The sequence below is a fragment of the Equus quagga genome, chromosome 13 (assembly GCF_021613505.1).
Source record: "Equus quagga isolate Etosha38 chromosome 13, UCLA_HA_Equagga_1.0, whole genome shotgun sequence".
Classification (NCBI taxonomy): Eukaryota; Metazoa; Chordata; class Mammalia; order Perissodactyla; family Equidae; genus Equus; species Equus quagga.
In genome coordinates this window covers 75,051,981-75,071,018 of record NC_060279.1, presented here as the reverse complement: position 1 = coordinate 75,071,018, position 19,038 = coordinate 75,051,981, and the positions used below count along the sequence as shown (strand labels likewise).

At 49.4% G+C, this 19,038-nt stretch overlaps 1 protein-coding gene across 1 annotated transcript in view; it reads right to left on the bottom strand.

Annotated features, from left to right (window-relative positions):
• The window catches only part of CDH13 (cadherin 13), a 985,922-nt gene that overhangs the window by 82,244 nt on the left and 884,640 nt on the right, over window positions 1–19,038 (bottom strand). Inside the window, exons 9-10 of the mRNA XM_046683164.1 lie at window positions 15,309–15,491; window positions 7,285–7,538 (exon numbers count right to left, since the gene is read on the bottom strand). Coding sequence (XP_046539120.1) covers window positions 7,285–7,538; window positions 15,309–15,491 — 437 coding nt within the window. The remainder of the gene's footprint in view (window positions 1–7,284; window positions 7,539–15,308; window positions 15,492–19,038) is intronic.

Genomic DNA, 19,038 nt, shown 5'->3' with positions numbered 1-19,038 from the left:
TTTGCAGGGTGGTTGTGAGAATTAAATAAGACTTGGGTGACAGAGTTTTTGGTAGAATTTTTTTTTTTTTTGGTGAGGAAGATTAGCCCTGAGCTAACATCTGTGCCAGTCTTCCTCTATTTTGTATGTTGGACTCTGCCACTGTGTGGGTTGACAAATGGTGTGTAGGTCCGTGCCTGGGATCTGAACCCAGGAACCAGGAGCCACCGAAGCGGAGTGCACGAACTTAACCACTATGCCACCAGCCCAGCCCTTTCGTAAACTTTTATGTAAAAATGTTAGGCAATTTAGTTATAGTACTAGCAATAGTACTGTCATCACTCTCAAAATACGTGTTTCCAGGGAACTGTGGAAATCTTTGCCTACCTTGGTCTGGCACCCAGCTCGCAGGAGGCACAGACCAGCACAAAGGTATGGGGCAGCGGGGTTTCTGGGGAATTCAGGAACCTGTTGACAAATGAGACTATAACGATGCTTGGAAATAAACCATTTCTGTTGCTTGGCTCTTTCTCCCCAGCTGGGAACCACTAGTTCTTCTTTCCCAAGGAAGCAATTTGTTTTCTTCCTTCCTTTCCCTTCCTCCCTGCCTCTTCCTTCTTTCCTGGGGGCATCATCCTTTGCAGCAAACGCTCTTGCTGTTGTGATTGTAAGCTCCCCGGAGGCTGTAGGCAGAGACCGTTTCTTTCAGGAGTGAACACACAGCACCTAGCAATGTCAGGCCCATGCAGGCTCTAAATAAATACCATGAAATGAATTCAGTAAAGGAATGAATGGGTAACTATAATCCTTGGGCTTTTTTCAAGCAGTTGTCCTTAGTAACACAATTATCTATTATTTTGATTGTGTAAAAATCTAATATCATGGCATGTTTTCATTTTTTAAACATTTACCCTATAGTTTATTTCACAGAATGGTTCAAACCCCAAAGGTGCCCATGGTAGAAACTTCCAGTTACTTCACAATATCCTCCCAGGATATTCCTTCCAGGAAGTCTCCTTAAAAGACAGGAGACATCTTTCTTTTTCCCCTTTCTCCATCCTACTGTCTGGACTGTTGATATGAAGGTTGGAGCACCAGCAACCATAACGGTCCATGAGGAAGAGAGCACCAGTCTAGATGTGGTCGAATGGTGAGCAGGAAGGAACCTGGGCCCCCGGCAGCTCGTGGAACTGCCATACAAGCTCTGGACTGCCAAGCCTACTCTAGACTTATTTTATGTGAGAAAAAACATAGACTTCTGTCTTCTCTGAGCCACTGTCATTTGAATTTTCCTCTTATATACAGCCAAACTCACTCCTCACAGATACAGTGCTGCTCCACACACACTGGCAGAGCTCCCTGGAAGAATGGTCCTTTCCAAAAAATGCTGAGCAGTGATAGGTAATTTTACATGAGCAGGGACAATATTTTTCCTGCACACATATCGTATATACTCAATGTGTAGGCAGAAGCCTGTGCTGCAAAGTTGTTTACTACAGACCTTGGACAAGATGCGTTCTGTCTGAAAAACGATCCGAGTAGGAATCGCTACTAGGTTGCCTCAACAGAAATCCCCTGATTGTTAAGAGAATGAAATAAGTCCTCTCGGTCTGTTCAAAATGATTGAGCGGCCGATTGCCTTCTCAAAGTAACCAAATCAAGAGATCAGGGGCAAGGGTTAGTCCCTGTTATTCACTTCACTGTTGGAGAAGATTGGGCAAATGCAGTCATTTCCATTTTAGTATAATTATCACTAAGCTGCTCTGTCTGACAATAATTAGCTGACAAGTTCAGATACATGAGCCTGCTCCTCATTAGAGACACTAAAATGTCATGGAAAAATGCCTGCTTCCTGTCTGTCTTATGTGTGTGGAGGCAAGCTCTACTCTGAAGGCCGAAGCGAGTTTTATTGTCATTGTGTGTTGTGGGAACCAGCTCTGTTTTAGAAGATGTCAATATTCACACGACCTTGGAGCAGAGAAACTTCCTAACCATGACATCAATTCAAACCTTAAGGGAAAAATACACATTTGGTTGCTAAGGTATAAAAACCAAAGAATTCTTCGTAAGACAAAAAGCATTAACAGTATCAATACTTTTGCTCAAGCAAAGAATTTTCAGAAAATTCTTTAAAAAATCAACAATGCATTAAATAATTTAGCTACAAGCATGTCCACTGACCTTTTAAAAAAGTAATTGCGTACTATTGGAAACATTGTAAATATCTATCAACAAGGGAATGAATAAATAAATGAGTATATCCATGTAATAGAATAATAGAATATTATCCAGTGATTAAAAATAATGGCTATTTCTTGACCTGGAAAGCTGTTCTCCATATATACTGGGAAGTAAAAATGGCAGGTTCCAAAATAGGGCGGGTGATGCGGGCCAATTTTGATAATAAGAAAGGGAAGTACCGAGGCCGGCCCGGTGGCGCAGCAAAGTGCGCATGTTTTGCCTCAGCAGCCCGGGGTTTGCCGGTTCGGATCCCGGGTGCGGACATGGCACCGCTTGTTAAACCATGCTGTGGTTAGGTGTCCCACATATAAAGTAGAGGAAGATGGGCACAGATGTTAGCTCAGGGCCAGTCTTCCTCAGCAAAGAGAGGAGTATTGGTGGCAGTTAGCTCAGGGCTAATCTTCCTCAAAAAAAGAAAGGGAAGTATTCACAGGCGATTGAAGGAGACATACCCACGTTGTTAAAAAGGGATTTCCTTGGGTGGAATGATTACAGATTTTTTATTATCTTCTTTATTCTTAACTGCCTTCTCAAAAGTTTCCTCCATGAACTGTCTTAACTATATAATAAGGATAAGAAGATACAAGTCGTTAAAAAGAAGAATTTCATCTGCCACTAGCTTGCAGCTGTCCGTTTTGATTTGGCTAAGAGCACAATGCGATGGGCTTTTTAACAAGTTTTAATGCAGGCTTTTTAGTGAGGATATTCACCCTGTTGCCTGGACGCCTCCTGTCTTTAGAGTTACAGGCTTCTGGGAGATCAAGGCGCCTTCCGCTGATTTAACGGTCCCCGGTGAGATAAAAGGGTGTCTGGCAGTGGCCGGCAGTGAAATGGCTGTGCTTGAGATGTGCTTTTCATCATCGAAGACAGGACCAGGAATTAGTTAGAAGTGAGTTCCTAAGTTTTGTGGGGGTCTGTAGTGGGGGAGGTTTCCTGTTCTGACAAGGAAAGGAGCCCACGCTCAGGGAGGAGGCCAAAATGCCTGTGAAGGTCGGGCCAGGACCTGAACCCGGCTGTCAGGATCCTGGTCAAGTGGAGCATCTCCCTCTGGGCTAAAAAGCCTTGAGTTCCTGGTTAGTCATTTGAGACGAAATGGGGTTCCTGGAGCTGAGTCACAGGGAAGCTTGAAATGAAATATTGATAGAGATAGAGATGGTGGGAGATGGGGAGAGACAGAGACAGACAGAGATAGAGAGAAAGAGAAAGAAGAAGGAGGAGGAAAGAGAAGAGAGGAGTGAAAAGGAATGTGAGGAGGGAAGGAGAGAGGGAGAGAGGAACAGAGAGTCAGACAGGGGAGAACAGATGGATGAGCCAGACAGAAAGATGGACATAGAGAGAGGGGAAGGTGCACAGAGAGACAGAGTGGGGAGGCGGAAGGGGCAGAGGGAGACAAGGAAGAAACGGACAGAGCAAAGGAGATCCCGAGAGAAATAGGCACAAACAGAGAGGGACACAGAGAAAAAGACAGGTGGACACACAAAGAGTCACGCACACACACAGAGACAGGGACAATAACCCACAGTAACCTGCATGACTGCAGAGCCCAAGGCAGTGCTATTGCCGGGAATCATGACCGTTCGGGGCAGATGGCTGGGACGGCATCTTTCTGCGTGTGCCTTTGTCAGCTAAACTCAGAGCTCTCCTCGAGATGAAAGTAAGAGTTCTTGGTGTAAATTCCTCCCTCTTCCGATGCCTGCTCCTCGAAGAATCATTAAGACAACAAGAACAACACCACTCACAAGGTCATTGTGTCCTTCTGAGAATTCCGGGGAGCCAAGTGCAGATGATTAGAAAACCGTGTCCCAGCCTGTTTCCTTCCCACCACCGCCCTACTCACCCTCTGCACACACAGCCCCTCGGGGAGAAGGCTTCTCAGCTTGCAGGATCAAAGGCTGCACATAATTAATGAGCCTTTTCTCCCGGAAGAGCTCCTGTGACAACAGCTCAACCTGTCAGTGAGGTTATCCCTGCCTTTGATGAGCTCAGAACCAGCGCCAGGAGAGGAAGGGGGAAGGGAGGGCCTGTCAGTGCCGGGCTGGGAAGTGGTCACTCCTGGGCGACTCTGGATCCCAGCAGGAAGAAACGTGTCTGAGTCAGGCCAGAGAGAGAAATGTGTGTCTCACTCACACACACACACATACACACCCCTGCACTTACTTTGCCTCAAGGCTGGAAGAGGGATTAGTGCCAACACTACTCAGCCAGACCAAACTGTGAATGCTGGAACTCTTAGGCACATCAGCCACAGAGACACATTCAGCTGTATTTTCTGAGGGGGTTCACAAAGTTGAACTTGGTCACAGTGGCTCTGCATGGTCCCTGATGATGCAGCCTCCATTCCCATCTCCTGGGAAGAGCCTCCTGCATTTCTTTGGGAAACCACCATTCCAGGCCATCATGACGGGACTCGGGTCCACAGAGGGCTCATGTGCCAGTCACCCAGGGGCACATTCATCCTCCTGCCATTCTGTTTGGCTCAGAGATGGGTGGCTCAGTGAGACTCGAACGTGGCCCTTGTGCTAGTGCTACTGATGGGAAAGATCTCTCTCTGCTGATGGGACCGAGGACTGGCGGTGCTTGTGGCCATGTCCCTCTCCAGCTATACAGATATGGCTGAGGATGAAGCCAACGCGGGGGGAGCAGAGCCAAGAGGAGGAGAAAGACTAGATTCTGAGCACCTGAATTCTCAGGCTGGCTGCCCTAGTCCCCATGGATTGTTCAATTACCTGAGTCAAGACATGCATTCTCAGCATAAGTCACTCTGATGTGGGTGCCGGCAGCTCGTGACTGAAGGTCACACCTGTGATGACCAGCTGCAGAATCATGAAGCTCCTTAGAGCTTTTTAAATCCCAGCTTTCCCCCACAAATCTCACCTCTAGTGCTTTACAAACCGCTTTCTCTGACCTCCTTTTCTCACACAATGGGCACCACTGACAACCCGCCCACGATCAAATGGGGAACCCTTGCACCCAGTTCCAGTAACTGAGTCTCTGTTGTCTGTGGCTCAAATCCTGGCCTTGACGTCCCTCAATGTCTTGGCTGTCACCAGCTACCCCCTCCCTCTCCAGGCTGGAAGAATCCCGTCCCCTCCTCAGTTTGCTGAGACTGCTTTGTGTGGCCTGTTACTGTACTCCAAGCCCCGCAGTCCATTTGCCAGATGGAATTTCTGTCCTCGATCACCTGCCCGCCGTGGTGGGCGGCCAAGTCTGAGAACATCATCTCTGTTGACCCTCAAGTGCCCTGAGCTGGGAGGGCTCGTGACTCCAGCTCAGGCAAAGCAGACTCGCCCCTGGACATGGGACCCGACGGCTGAGGGACGCCGAATGGAAAGTAGTTGGGGTAGTTCATTTTCCATGTGAGATCCTGAAGTGCCAGCCTGTCAGTTCCCATTGCCTAGAGACTCAACAACACCCTAGTTCCTGTGCTGTCTCGGGCCTGCTTCTAAACATATTCTTCAGTTCTATAAACTATCCACAGAATCTTCCAGCAAATTCCCCCTTTTGTCTAAGTCAGCCAGAGCTGTTCTTAAATAAAAAACCCTGACAGACCCACCTCTCCCAAGGTCTGTCCCACCTTAGAAGACAGGCTACTCCAGGACATCGCATCTGCCCCTCCCGCTCACAGTGACACTTTCGTGCCTGACAGCATCCCAAGCTCCCCAGCAATGGCAGAGTTCCAGGTTAGCAATATCAACCCATTTGAACTCATTTTCTTCCCACCCAGCAGTCGCCTTTTCCACCTCCTATTGTAGAAGCACAAAATGACAGTTAAGCTCCCCTACGGATGTCCTAAATTGGTACAACTATCTTACAGTCTGTTAAGCTACAGCTTTCCCCATCTAAGTACTTAAGGAAAGCTTTCTCTTTGAGGTTTAAATTGCGTATTTCCTTTGCCAGATACCATGCAGGAAAAGGGGGGGAAAAGGAGAAAAGGAACAAAAAGAACGGCTATTTCAGAGTCACATTATTAGAGGATTTGGTGTTATTTCGTACCTTTATCTAGTTCATCTGGCATTTCAGAAAGTTTTGTTGTAAAACTGAATCCCCTTTTGGGACTGGAAAATAGCTTCTAATGCTCGTCTGCTGGCTTGCGCCGCAGTGAAGTGGCTGATGTGAAGACTGAGACATATTTTCAGGTGTTTCAGATCAGGACAATGAGACACATGTTTATTAGAAGAGTGTCTAATGCTTGATTGTCCGTACCTCATATGAGAAGAGGGTTAGATTGTGGAAGAGAGAGATTAATAACTTTCTTTGCAGAGGCAAGTGTGCATTTGGCCCTGCATGCTGATTTAAGTTTCTAGTGAAACAATGTACCAACGAGGGCATCTTGTCTTCACCAGCACTGTGGGTAATGACCATTTAATTAAGTCTCATTATGAAAATACCTTCCTTCTAAGCAATGGACAGAGCTTACAGACAGAAATTTTTGAAGACCTTTTTTTTGGCCTGATATTCATCAGTGGAAAACCCAACCCGGACAGTCCATTTCTGAGCGCCAGGCCACACCTGCTCCTCCCTCTCCGACAGTTCAGAGCCCATGGCTCCCAGCAGAGAGCAGGAACTCTGCAGATTGCCCTGCTTCCATGTGATTCCTCTGCTGCTAGGCTGGGCAGCCTTGAGCAAGTTACTGAACCTCTCTGACTCTGTAATACCCTCATCTGTATGTACGTGGAGTTAGCCAACACCTTTCTCATGAAGTTGTGGTAACAATAAAGCAGGTCAAGTGTCTGAGATGCAAGGGGCCATCTATAGTGGCTCCTTTCTCTCTCCCTTAGGGGACTGTGCTTGGTGCTGGCAGACGCTTCTGGTCATTTGGGAACACAGCTCTGAAGCCACTTTCCTCCCAAGCTGGTCTGCCGCTGGGAGTCAGGTGCGGGGGCAGTGGCCCCCTGAGCCCAATCTCCTGGTGCCATCAGCCACCAACTCTTCATTATGACATGTCTCTCCCACACACGAAGACTGTTAACAACTTTAATTAAACGGTAGTTTGCTCCTGACAACCAGCAAAGCAGACCAACACCTGCCTGCCTCCCGTCTCCGGTTAGGGAGCCGCTCACCCACCTGATGGTTTGATGCTGCAGGGAATCCGGGTCCGTGGCATTCACCGTCAACAGCACGCTGCCCACAGAGATGTTCTCCCGCTTGGTCACCATCATGGGGTCCGGGTAGAAAACTGGACCCTCGTTGACATCCAGGACGGTGATGTGGACGGTGGCCGTGGAGCTGGGGCCGTAGGAGACATCGGGTACCAGCGGGTCCTCGTTTTCCACTTTGATCAGCAGGGTGTGAAAGGCGGAAATCTCGTAGTCCAGAGGCTGGAAAGCAGAGAGAGGGCCTCAGCATGCATCCCCATCACAGGAGGCAGACGCTTTTGCACAAAAGCCCCTGACTTCCCGTGAGCCGAGGGGGATGTTCGGGGATGGATCTAGGTTTTGTGGGCTAAGCTTTATGCAATTTGGGGTCCTCTTAAAGAAAAAGAATATGAAACATACAGATACACAATTAGGTATGGAAGGCATGAATTTTTTTTTATGTTGAGACATAAATTACAACACATAACATGAGCCTCAGAACCGGGTCCCTGCCTCCCTTCTGAGATCTCCTTGGGGGCTCACTGGCATCGCCGACATTAGCAGGCTTCCCACCTGGGACCTATAATGACACAACTGTGACAATCTTGGGGGCTCGGGTGCATGAGGGGCCCTGCAGCCTGGCTTCGTCAGCCTGATGGTGTCCCTGCCTCTGTTACCATGGGAGATGGAAAGGAAAAGGCAAACCAAGGCTCGATTTTTAATATTTCCCACTCACTTGCCACGAGGTCTAAGGGCTGGGGTCCCTATAGCACTTACAGCAGAGGCTCCCCTGGCACAGGTGTGCATTTTCCTGTAGGGTGTGACGTAGGGAAAAGGATTTGAGAGGCCTAGACACACGGGGTTAAGCCACTGGGCCCCTCCCACCTGAGGACATTTGAAAATGTGTGGGGTGTTTCAATTGTCACCAGGACTTGGGGGCTCTGTGGCCATATACTGGGCAGGGCGGTGAGACCACAGACATGGCCATGCCTGGCACAGCCCAACACAACAGTGGATCGTTCCACCCCCAGGGCCAATGAGCAGCCCCAGTGAGGCCCACTCTCAGTGATTTTGCAAAGGGGGTAGTCCCTACCTCCCCTGGCTGCTGTGTAGACTAAATCAGATCACATCAGGGAAACCTCACGATAGACATTATTAATACGGTGGGCCTGCCCATCATAGAATGACATGGGTGACATTTACTTGGCCATTCTCTTTCCAAACCATGAGATGCAGCGGGAGTGACATTACCTGTCACTGAGGGTGCATGGGGAAACATGTAGGTGACATGGGGTACATTTTATTTCAAGTTATTTTCCTGATGTTTACTGGGGAAATGAATAGCCAACTCATAAGACCCATGACATAATGGATATTCTTGCTGGAGGGACAAGACTAAAGGGAGTAAAGAGAGTTGATTGACCCTCAACTAGAAGCGCGCAAATGTCAGTACAGGTTGCAAGGGACATGGGACAACGCGGGCAGAGATGAGAACGGCGAAACTGGGGAGAGAGCCCAGCCCTGCAGGTGCAAGGGAGAGAATCCGGAACCCAGCAGGTGGAGTTGGGATGAGCGCAGGCAAATTACATCATCTGTCATCACAATTACAGCTAACACGCATACAGCACACTCCACACGTGTGCAAGTGCACGCACACACACACACACACACACACACACACACACACACACACACACACAGGAACTGCTGACTCGGAAGTGCTTCCTGATTAAGACAGGATCCTCTCGTCACCTGGAACAGCTCCCAGCTGGGTTAGTATTAGGCTTTTAAGAGCTAACAGATGCAAAGCTATTGGTGCCTAGTAGCTATCCAATTATATTCTGTTTCCATGCCTGTAACACAAGAATAATTTACCACTCCATCCTCCTTTCTAATAACAGATCTCTGTCCATCCTGAAGATGCCTAAAATATGCAACCTCAGTAAAGTAAGTTTCAAACAGGGGCCAGGGAGCTGCCACACTTGGAAAACACAGTTATTCATCCCAGTTAGGGTCTGGAAAGGGCCTTTGGCTTGCTGGGTGGGGACAACCCTGCGGGTCGGCACTCTGAGCAGGACCGACACAGAAACCCCCGGTCTCCCTGGAACCTTCTCCTCCCCACGCCAGCACCCGGCAGACCGGGCTGGGCAAGCCTGAGGGTCCCTTCTGTACCAGCTCCCAGGAATACAACATCTATCTGGAAGCAAAATGAATTAAACACGCTGATAATGTGCAATCCCAAATCTAGCCCAAATTGAATTTTCTACCACGATGGAAACGCCAAGGGGGTAGGTTTTCTTGAGTTTGTAGCTCTGTAGGGCTCTTAACACACAGCAGAATTTGGGCCAGGGTTTGAGGCCAGCGTTGTCAGCAGGAGGGCTGAGCTATGTACAGCCGGATGGAGTGGAGCAGATCGGGGCACAGAGAAGTCGGAGATCCTGCAGGGAAGGGAATCTGACCTTTTCAGACACAGCCTTTAAATAGTGTTGCTAAAAATGTGTGTCTTTATATGTTGGATAGGTATGTATGTACATTTACGTTAGATAAGAATATGTGTGTGTTTGTATTAAATGTGTATATGTGTGTACTTATGTTAGATGTATGAATTTATGTGTTAGATGCATGCGTGTGCATATTTATGTTAGATGTGTGTGTATGCCTATGGTAGGGCTGTGTGTGTGTGTGTGTACGACATATCTCTAGCTGGGATCCCCGAGACTCTAGCAGAGTCTGGAAGCAGAGCCTGAGGCAGGGTTTTGGTACCTGTGACTTACGGGGGTGCATTCTCAGAAGAGAGGGAATAGGGAGCAGGAGGTGCTCTCTGCGGGAGCCCAGATCCAGCCCGATGCTGTGGGGGGCTCTGGAGCTTTAACCACATCACAGAGTTAGTCTCATCTCAAGGCAAGCGGACTGGCCCTTCGCACTCCCCTGCAGTCAGGCCCAGACTGCAGGCTCTCTCCGGGAGCCGGGCCTAACCTCCCTGGCCAGGGGGCTCCCATTCTGGTGAGGGCCATTCTGCCGGGAAGAGCGAGGCTGGGAGCAGTTGCCCACCAGCACTGGAAGCTTTGGGGAGGGTGCTCCAACCTGGTAAAGGGAACCTGGGTGGGTGCGTTAGTTTCCTGGGGTGGCTGGAACACAGCAGACGTGGCTCAATACAACAGGAACGAATCACCTCACAGCCCCGGAGATGGGAACTGCAAAATCAGGGGGCCAGCGCACCCTCTCAAACCGCTAGAGAAACTCCCCTGCCTCTCCCTAACTTCAGGGCTCGCAGCTGCATCACTCCAGTCTCTGCCTCCACCGTCACATGGCCTCCTCCCTGTGGTCTGTCTTCAGGACAGACCCACTTCTTATAAGAACAGTCATGTCGGATGAGGGGCGCACCCTACTCCGCTAGCACCTCATCCTAACCAGTTAGATTGGCGATCACTCTATTTCCAAATAAGGCCACAGCGACAGGTTCTGGGGGCTAGGACTTCATAACATCTTTTTTTGTGGGGGCATAATTCCACTCATAACAGTGGGGTGTCCACAGCTCCCTCGACCCCCACACGCATGTGCCTTGCAATACATATTTGATCTTCATCACAATCCTTTATTATTTTCCATGACATTATCTATCTCTTGTTGTGTACCCTACCATGTGCTAGGAGTGCCTTGTGTGCGTCATCTCACTAATCCTCACCTTACCTTCATAATAGAAGGTGTTTTTATTCCCATTTTACAGATGAGGAAACAGTCTCAGAGAGGTTAAGTAACTCAGCCAAAGCCACACAGCTAACAAGTGGCACGGAGCCGAGCTTTGACCCAGAGAGTCTGATGAGAAAGTCTGAACTGATAACAATAAGCTGCTTTTCATACCAGGTGCTGTTTCTACACGTGATGCTGACTGGGATCCAGTCCTCTGCCCGACCTCGGGCTGCTTTATTCATACGGGGGAGCAACGCGGTTTAGTAGGTGAAAGTGCCATCTTTTCTGCCGAATACTGAGGGAAGGGAGTCAAGTCCTGGCCTGATGCTTAATAACTACTGGACCACAGGCACCTCCCTGCGTGTGCCTCCTGGGGTCTCTGCTTTGTCATCAATGAAGTCCTAGCACAAAGGATTGTTGCAAAGCTTAGGGGAGAGGTGCTTGTTGAAGGTTTCACACAGAGACTGGTCTAGAGTCTGATATAAGAGCGAGAAGCTGTTAAGACGGTGAGGAAGAACGTGGGATTGAAACAGCGGGGAGAGTCGCTGCCCTCCTGCCTGGATTGTCAGGTGTGGTCCAAGGGGCTGACACTCCCTGAGCGGAATACTGGCTTCCTAGGACTCGAGATGTGAGCAACGCCACGGAGACGGGAGCGGAGAGAGAGTGAGCCCCACAGCACGAGGCTGGCCTTTTCCGGAGAGAGGTTCTCCCGAGTTTAGTTCCATTTGCACAGTGCTGGCTGGAATAATTCCAGTTGCACGATGCCCCGGCGGGGCCCCCTGGAGCTGGGGAAACACGAGGCTCCTCTCCCAGTCCCTTCCGAGGCCTGCCCCGGGTCGTGTTGGATTAAGAAGCCCTCCGTCGTCTCGGGCATCTGACCTTATTAATGGGATTTGTCTGGTGCAGCATCTCTGTGTCAGGGATGGAAGGAAATTGAAAACACTTCCGATAAAGTTACAGAGCTTCAATTCAATTAATATTTCATCAAGTGTCAGGGGAGGGTGTGGACCGCTGTCCTGGAGGATGCAAAGGCTGGAAAAGCCGGGCCACCTGGGGCGAGTAAAGGACCTGGGGTCTGTTGTCTGGAAGAGGGAGGGTTTGGAAGTGATCCAGCAGTGATTTTTAAGCCCATGACGGGTTTGGGGATCAAGGATGCCTGTTTTGTCACTGCCACCTTCTCCTCTGAGGACAGAAGAGAAAACTGACTTAAAATGCCCTGTGGACTATATTCAGGTCAAAGAGTACCTCTTGGACTGTTTTGGAATAGATTCACAAAGCAGCCAGGGACCTTCCTGACCCCAGGGTTTTACAGAGGAAACGGGTGCTCATTGGCCAGAACCGTTAGGATTCGGTCCTGCAGGGAGGCGGGACTCCCGGAACCACACAATCCTGAGATTCTGCGGGTGCGTCAGTACGTCCACGGCCAACCCGTTAGGGCAGAACTACGTGCGCCATGGCCGTGCCCACCTCCCTTCTCCTTTGCCCACCTCTTCCCTCAGTGGCCCCAGGGGCCAGATTCAGACTTTCTAGTCTTCCTTGCAGCTGCGGGTGGACATGTGTCATCTGGCCAGTGATAGATCATGGGAAATTATCTGGGGGACCCGTGGAAAAGAGATTTCCCTCCCTGGTGAGAGGAGAGGGGCACACGAGAGCACACACTCTTTCTCTCTCCCTTGACTGGCCCCTTGCTTTCTGCCTTAGAACCCAGCAGAGGGAAGACTTGATGCCTGGAGCTTTGGCAGGCATTTTATGTCCATGAGGAAAAAGCCAGCAGCATCTGTGATGCCGGTGTTGATACCTTGGGCTGCCAGCCAATCTCAGCCTGGCTCACCTTTTTCTAGTTACGGAGATCATTAAATTCTCTTATTATGACTGTCAGCCTGGCCTTCTGTTACTTTCAGCTGAAAGCGTTTCTAACCGATGCCCTGGGTTGATGGTGAAGCGGAGCGAGTGGGGAGCGATGCCAGGCTTGCCTCTCAAAGGCCATCCTGGGACTTCGACTCGGGTGTGCCGAGAAGCTGGGAGAGCTCAAGGCCCTTCCTGGGGATTCACGTGGCGGGCAGCCAAAGGGAGGGGGGTCTCCATCTCAATTCTGAAGCAAAGGAAGTCGGCTCACTAGTAAAACTGAAGCCCGGGGAGAGCCCCTGTGGGTAACTCCTCCCCAGGAACTTGCAGCTGGAAACTCCTGGTCCAAGGCTGTGCTCTTGAACCCCAGCATCGCTGGGCACCTCCGCCTCCCTCCTGTGCTGAGCCACCCTCCCTCCTGTGTGGCGGGTCCAGGAACCGGCACTTTAGCCAGCGTTCCAGGTGACTCTTCTATGTACCGATATTTCAGACTCGCAGCCCTGTGGGCCAAGGTGGGAACGTGGGGAGAGGAGCAGGCCCCTTCTCGAGTCTAGTTTTGCTTGTATTTTATTCTCCTCAAGCCATAGAAACACAGGCCGGTGGGGGGAACCGTGCTCTGCAGGATTTATGATGGGGGTGAATATTGACCCAAGCTTTGCTTTCCAGCTGCAGATTTGGAAAACTGCCACATGGCTTTTTATAGAGACAGGGCTAGCCGCAGAGGACAGCCAGTGGCGGCCTTATTTTACGACTTTTACGACTTCGAAGCTGCAGGGGTGGACACAGGAGGGCAGTGTCAGGGTCTCCTAACGGCTCTGCCGTTGCCTGCGTTATTAGGGATGACGAATTGGGAAGACCCAGAGGCTGCTCTTCTCAGCCGGACATGTGAGGTCCAGTTGGGATGAGGGACTGAAAAGGGCAGTGCTTGGGAGAAGCCCAGCCCCCTCATCCTCTGGAGCAAGCCGGAAGCATCTCTGAGACCTGCCATTCTCGGTGGCTCTGAATCCTGCCCCCAGGGACGTTGTGGGAGTTTGTTAGTGTGGTTGTTTATATGGCCCCGCACTAGGCCGAATAATGACCCCCAACACGTCCACATTCTGATCCCCAGAACCTGCGAATATGTGACCTGGCACGGCAAAAGGGACCTTGCAGCTGTGACTAAGCTAAGGACTGAAGATGGGGAGAGGGTCTTGGGTTATCCAGGTGGGCCCCATGGAATCACGGAGGGCCTTAAAAGAGGGAGGCAGGAAAGTAAAAGGAAGAAGGAGATGTGACAATGGAAGCAGAGTCAGAGAGAGAGATGAAGATGCCACACTGCTGGCTTTGAAGATACAGGAGGGGCGATGAGCCAAGGAGCGCAGGCGGCCCCCAGAAGCTGGAAAAGACGGGGAAATCACTTCTCCCCTAGGGCCCCCAGAAGGAACTGGCCCTGCCGACTTCAACCCTGTGAAACTGATTTTGGATTTCTGCCCTCCAGAACTGTAAGACAATAAATGTGTGTTGTTTTAAGCCACTAAGTTTGTGGTCACTTGTCACAGTAGCCACAGGAAGCACACAGGCTCTAAGCAGCAGTCTCTGTTCTGAACATTCTATGTATCAGCTCACGAATTCTCACAACAGCCCCAAGGGGTGGGCTGCATTACCATCCTCATTTTACAGATGAGGAAACTGAGGCACAGAGAACATCGTTAGGTGCCTTGGCCAAGGACATACAGGGAGCAGGAAGCAATGTTCCTGCTTCGTCCCCTGCCACGATTACTGTAAATACGACTGCTCCCTGCTTTTGAGGCACACAGCTTCATCCACCAGAAAAGACACTGTGTTCCAGTAAATGTCCTGGTCTGGCAGAGCTCTCCCCAGTGCTTCCCAGAAAGAGTGGAAGTGTGTGCAGGTCCCTTCTGGAAGGGATACCAAGACCATGGGCATCGCATGTTCTGCTGCCCCCATGCTTGCTCCCACCCAGCATTTCTGCAGCACTCGCATGAGCCGGGGGCTGTGTGTCCATTGTCACACTTCCTCCTTGTTCCACCGCAGCCAGAGAGAGGCCAGCGTGCTGGTCAGCAATGCTCACGGGAGGTTTCCCACCGAGAGTTCTCCCGTGTAATTATCTCCTATTTTTAAGAAAATAATGGGAACTCTGCTAAGAAAGATTAAGAAGAAATGTAATAATTCACATTTTGAGCATAGGTCTTAAAAAAACCCTCTACATATCCAATTTTTGCATATCTGCGATAATTCATTATCAAATGGATGGAGAATCTCATTTAAAAATTAAGGTTGGTTTTTTTAATGTTGCACACAAATTTGAGTTTCCTGGAAGCTGTAAAACAGGTTGGTTTTGTGGCTGTGAGGATACGAGTGCACCCTTAAGCCGTGAGCCTTTGCTTTTTTAGTTCCCGGAGGGAGGGGCTAGGGCTGACTTGTCTTTGACCATCCCCACGCCGTGAGGCATGAGCCCAATTTTGGAAGCGCCCTTACTTTGACGACGGAAAGCATCCCCTCGTTGGTTTGAGGGTTGGTGTGGATTTCGAAGCTCTGCCCTGGGTTCCCGTTGATGATGGTGTAGGCAGCCCTCCACGCGCCTGTGGTGGGGTCATCCTTGTCTTCCACCGTCAAGTTGACTATAACTCCCACAGCTCCTTCCTCGACTGTGGCCTGAAACTGCAAGTGAACCAGACAGTTACTGTCACTATTGTGAAAAAAACATAGCAAAGACTATTTATGGAGCTCTTATCATGTGCCTGGTATTGGGTTCATCACCCATATCCTCTCATTAATGATAAATAAGAACATAGGAAGGTTACGATGCTGTGCTATGCCGACAGATGCTACGCTCCTCCTCTCAGCCTTCTTGCCCGGAGGTGAGGCCACGAGACTGACATCTCTCCTATGGAATGTGGGCAGAGGTGATGTTTGCCAGGGCTGGGCTGGGCTGGGCTGGGGTGAGAGTGAAGAGAAGAGCTGTGCCTCTCTTTCTTCTATGAACCTGAACACGGACAACAGCAAGACCCAAGGGAGGGAGAGCCCCGTGGGGAAGGAGCGTGGGTCCCTGAGTCACCACCTGGAGCAGCCGGGTGCCCGGAAACACCGTCCTGAACTGGTGTTGACTGAGAAACAGACTTCTATTGAGTTTGAGCCTTTACATGTTTTTGTGTCTGTTCTTGTAGCCTCTCTTGCCCTAAACAAGAAGGTAAGCAGACAACCAGAGCACCATTGTTCATATGTGGACGGAATGGGCTTGGAACCCCCCGTGTGTGACCCCAGAGCCCCTGCTTGACTGTACCATCTTCTCCCACTAAGGGAGCCAATTTCCTCCTTCCCACCCCTTGCTCATGAGCCTGACTTTAAAAAAGCATTTTCTAAGGAAACATATAAATCAATTGTTTGGAGCCTTGTTGTACCTGTGTTTTTCTTGTAATACATCTCAAATACTTGTTGCAAGTAGGTGTGGTTAAGATAAATCAATAAGTGATAAACCAGCTTTCCCATAGACAGAGAATTTCGCAAGCTATCATTAGCACATTCCTTTGAGCTGGAGGCATAAAGCATTGTTTTGGTGCTTACCTCTGACACACTATAGGTGAGTAGTAATCTGTTTGCAAATATTTCACAAACAAGTAATACCAATAAGCTGACAAGAAGAAGAAATATCCTGGAATTCCAATTAGTAGGAAAGTGAATCTAGAGACAGTACGAGGATGTCAAAAAGCTCTTGTATTCAAAGAGAAGTAACCTGAGAAATGAGGTTTCAAAAGCAGTGGCTGATTAATTGACTTGCAAACCATTAATCACAAGCCTTAATCTTGATGCCTTGAGGGGGATGGGGCACAGGGCCGGACACAAACTAATTTGTCTATCACACCTCAGCAAACCTGGATGAATTGTTTCCCTTCCATGAAAGGGATTCTGGGAAATTCTTAGAACATGCACACAGGATGGAAAGTAGCTGGAGTGAGGAGGGACGTGGAAGATGCTGTCACATAGATACAGCTCCAGGAGACAATTATTTTGACCCGATTCCTCTGATTCTTTTTTAAGTAAGTCCTACCATCTATCTTTCCCTTCTTCTCACAAAAATCGTGGAATTCCTGAGCTTGAAATCTGGATTGGTGGTTCTCAGCCTGGTCTGTACATTAGAATCTCCTAGGGGGCTTTTTAAAAACATCGTTTAAAAAAAAAAAGTGGCGGCCGGCCCGGTGGCACAGGGGTTAAGTGTGCACGTTCCGCTTTTCAGCGGCCCGAGGTTCACCAGTTCGGATCCCGGGTGCGGACATGCCACCGCTTGGCAAAAGCCATGCTGTGGCTTGTGTCCCACATATAAAGTAGAGGAAGATGGGCACGGACGTTAGCTCAGGGCCAGGCTTCCTCAGCAAAAAGAGGAGGACTGACAGTAGTTAGCTCAGGGCTAATCTTCCTCAAAAAAAAAAAAAAAAACAAACAAAAAAACCACAACTGGGCCCTATTCCAGTTCAACTGGTCTCGGGTAAGGCCTGGGATTCAGTATTGTCTTAACCTGCTCAGATAATTCTAACACGCAGTTTGAGTTGAGAGGCACGACAGAGTCCAAGGTCAAGGATCGTGAGGGGCTGTCAGTGTGGGATCCCACCCTTGTGTATTGGCGAGGCTGCCTGACCTCCATGTTGAGGGGCCTGCAGCGCATCTGACCACAACAGGAAGGAGAGCTAGGATCCACGTCTGCTGTCTGCCTTGTGCCCAGGAGGGAGACGCGGTGGCACATGTGCTGTCTAATCCCTTTAGATCGCAGATGAACAAACAGGTGCAGAGAAGGACGGGTTTTGTCCAAAGTCGTTTAGTGAACCAAAGGTCAGATCCAAGTCGCCTGGATTCCAGTGATCTCTGCTTTTGACTAGTTCTATTCCTCACGCCCGCTCAAGATCCCCACGGCTTAGGCTAGTCCTTCACCCCCTGCTGTGATCCAGAGCTGGCCGACTAAGTCTCTGTCCCTACTGATCACAGCAGACTTCAGCTCGTAACCTGTCCTTGTGGCTCCTCTGACACCTGTCCCTTAGGACACCAGGTGGACACAGGACCAGGTGGACACAGGCCTGGGGAGTGCTGAGACAAGAGGATGCTGGAAACCACCAGGCAGGTGGAAATGCCATTACGTTCAATACATAGGTGAGAACTCGCTTTGTCAAAGCAGATGGGTGTCATGTTGCTGAGATGAAGACACTATCAGAACAGATCATGATTTGAGGAGCCTGGAGGCTTTGCGTGAGTCTGTCTTGTTCACAGCTTTCTCTCCAGCCCCTCTCATGAGGCTGGGTGCACAGAAGGGACACAGTAGATATCTGTTGAATGAATGAATGATCTTAAATATAGGAAGTGGGACCTGGCAGCAAAGGCAAGGGCTGAGAGGAAATGCGAAGGGGTGAAGATACACCCCAGTGAGACTAAGAGAGACTGGCTCGTTGATTGATGCTTGATTCTGCCACCTGCTTGAATGTTCCAGAAGGGTAGGGATAGACTGATCTTCCTTGTTCTCCAGGACATCTCCAGCAGGGCTGCATTGTGACTTGTGGACCTTAGGTACTGTTACCTTTTTTGGCCCCTCCTACCATAATAGATTTTCATGGGCTTTAAACATTTCATTTCTTTTTTCTCATGTGAGGAAAAAAATGAAAATTTTCCATGACCCTAAACATTCTTTTTTTTCTCATTTTAGGACCCTAGTCACTGTGCCTGTGGCACCTGATGGATAACTCAGCCCTGATCCCTAGTGCATAGTGCAGTGCTGGACACATGAAGATCTGATGGATGGATGGATGAATGAATTTGTAAAATTAATATTTAGGCCAGTCCAAATGAGAAAAGCCTGTGCAGCTCCTCTCGTGACACTTTTTCATGTCTGCAGCACCTACCAAAGGGGCTGGCACAGAATATCTTTTTAGTGTGTAAGCAAATGAATCCAAGTGGAATGAGAAGGTGGTATTGTTTCAGGAATTCTCCCAATGTGTACTGTGGCCCTAATATATCCTCAGAGGTAGTAATGGGTCCACAGCCACTTTTACCTACTATCCATCCACCCATCCATCATCTATCCATCCATCTTCCATTCATTCATCATCATTCATTCATCCATCATCCATCAATATATCCATCCATCCATCCATCCATCCATCTTCCATTCATTCATCATCATTCATCCATCCATCATCCATCAATATATCCATCCATCCATCCATCC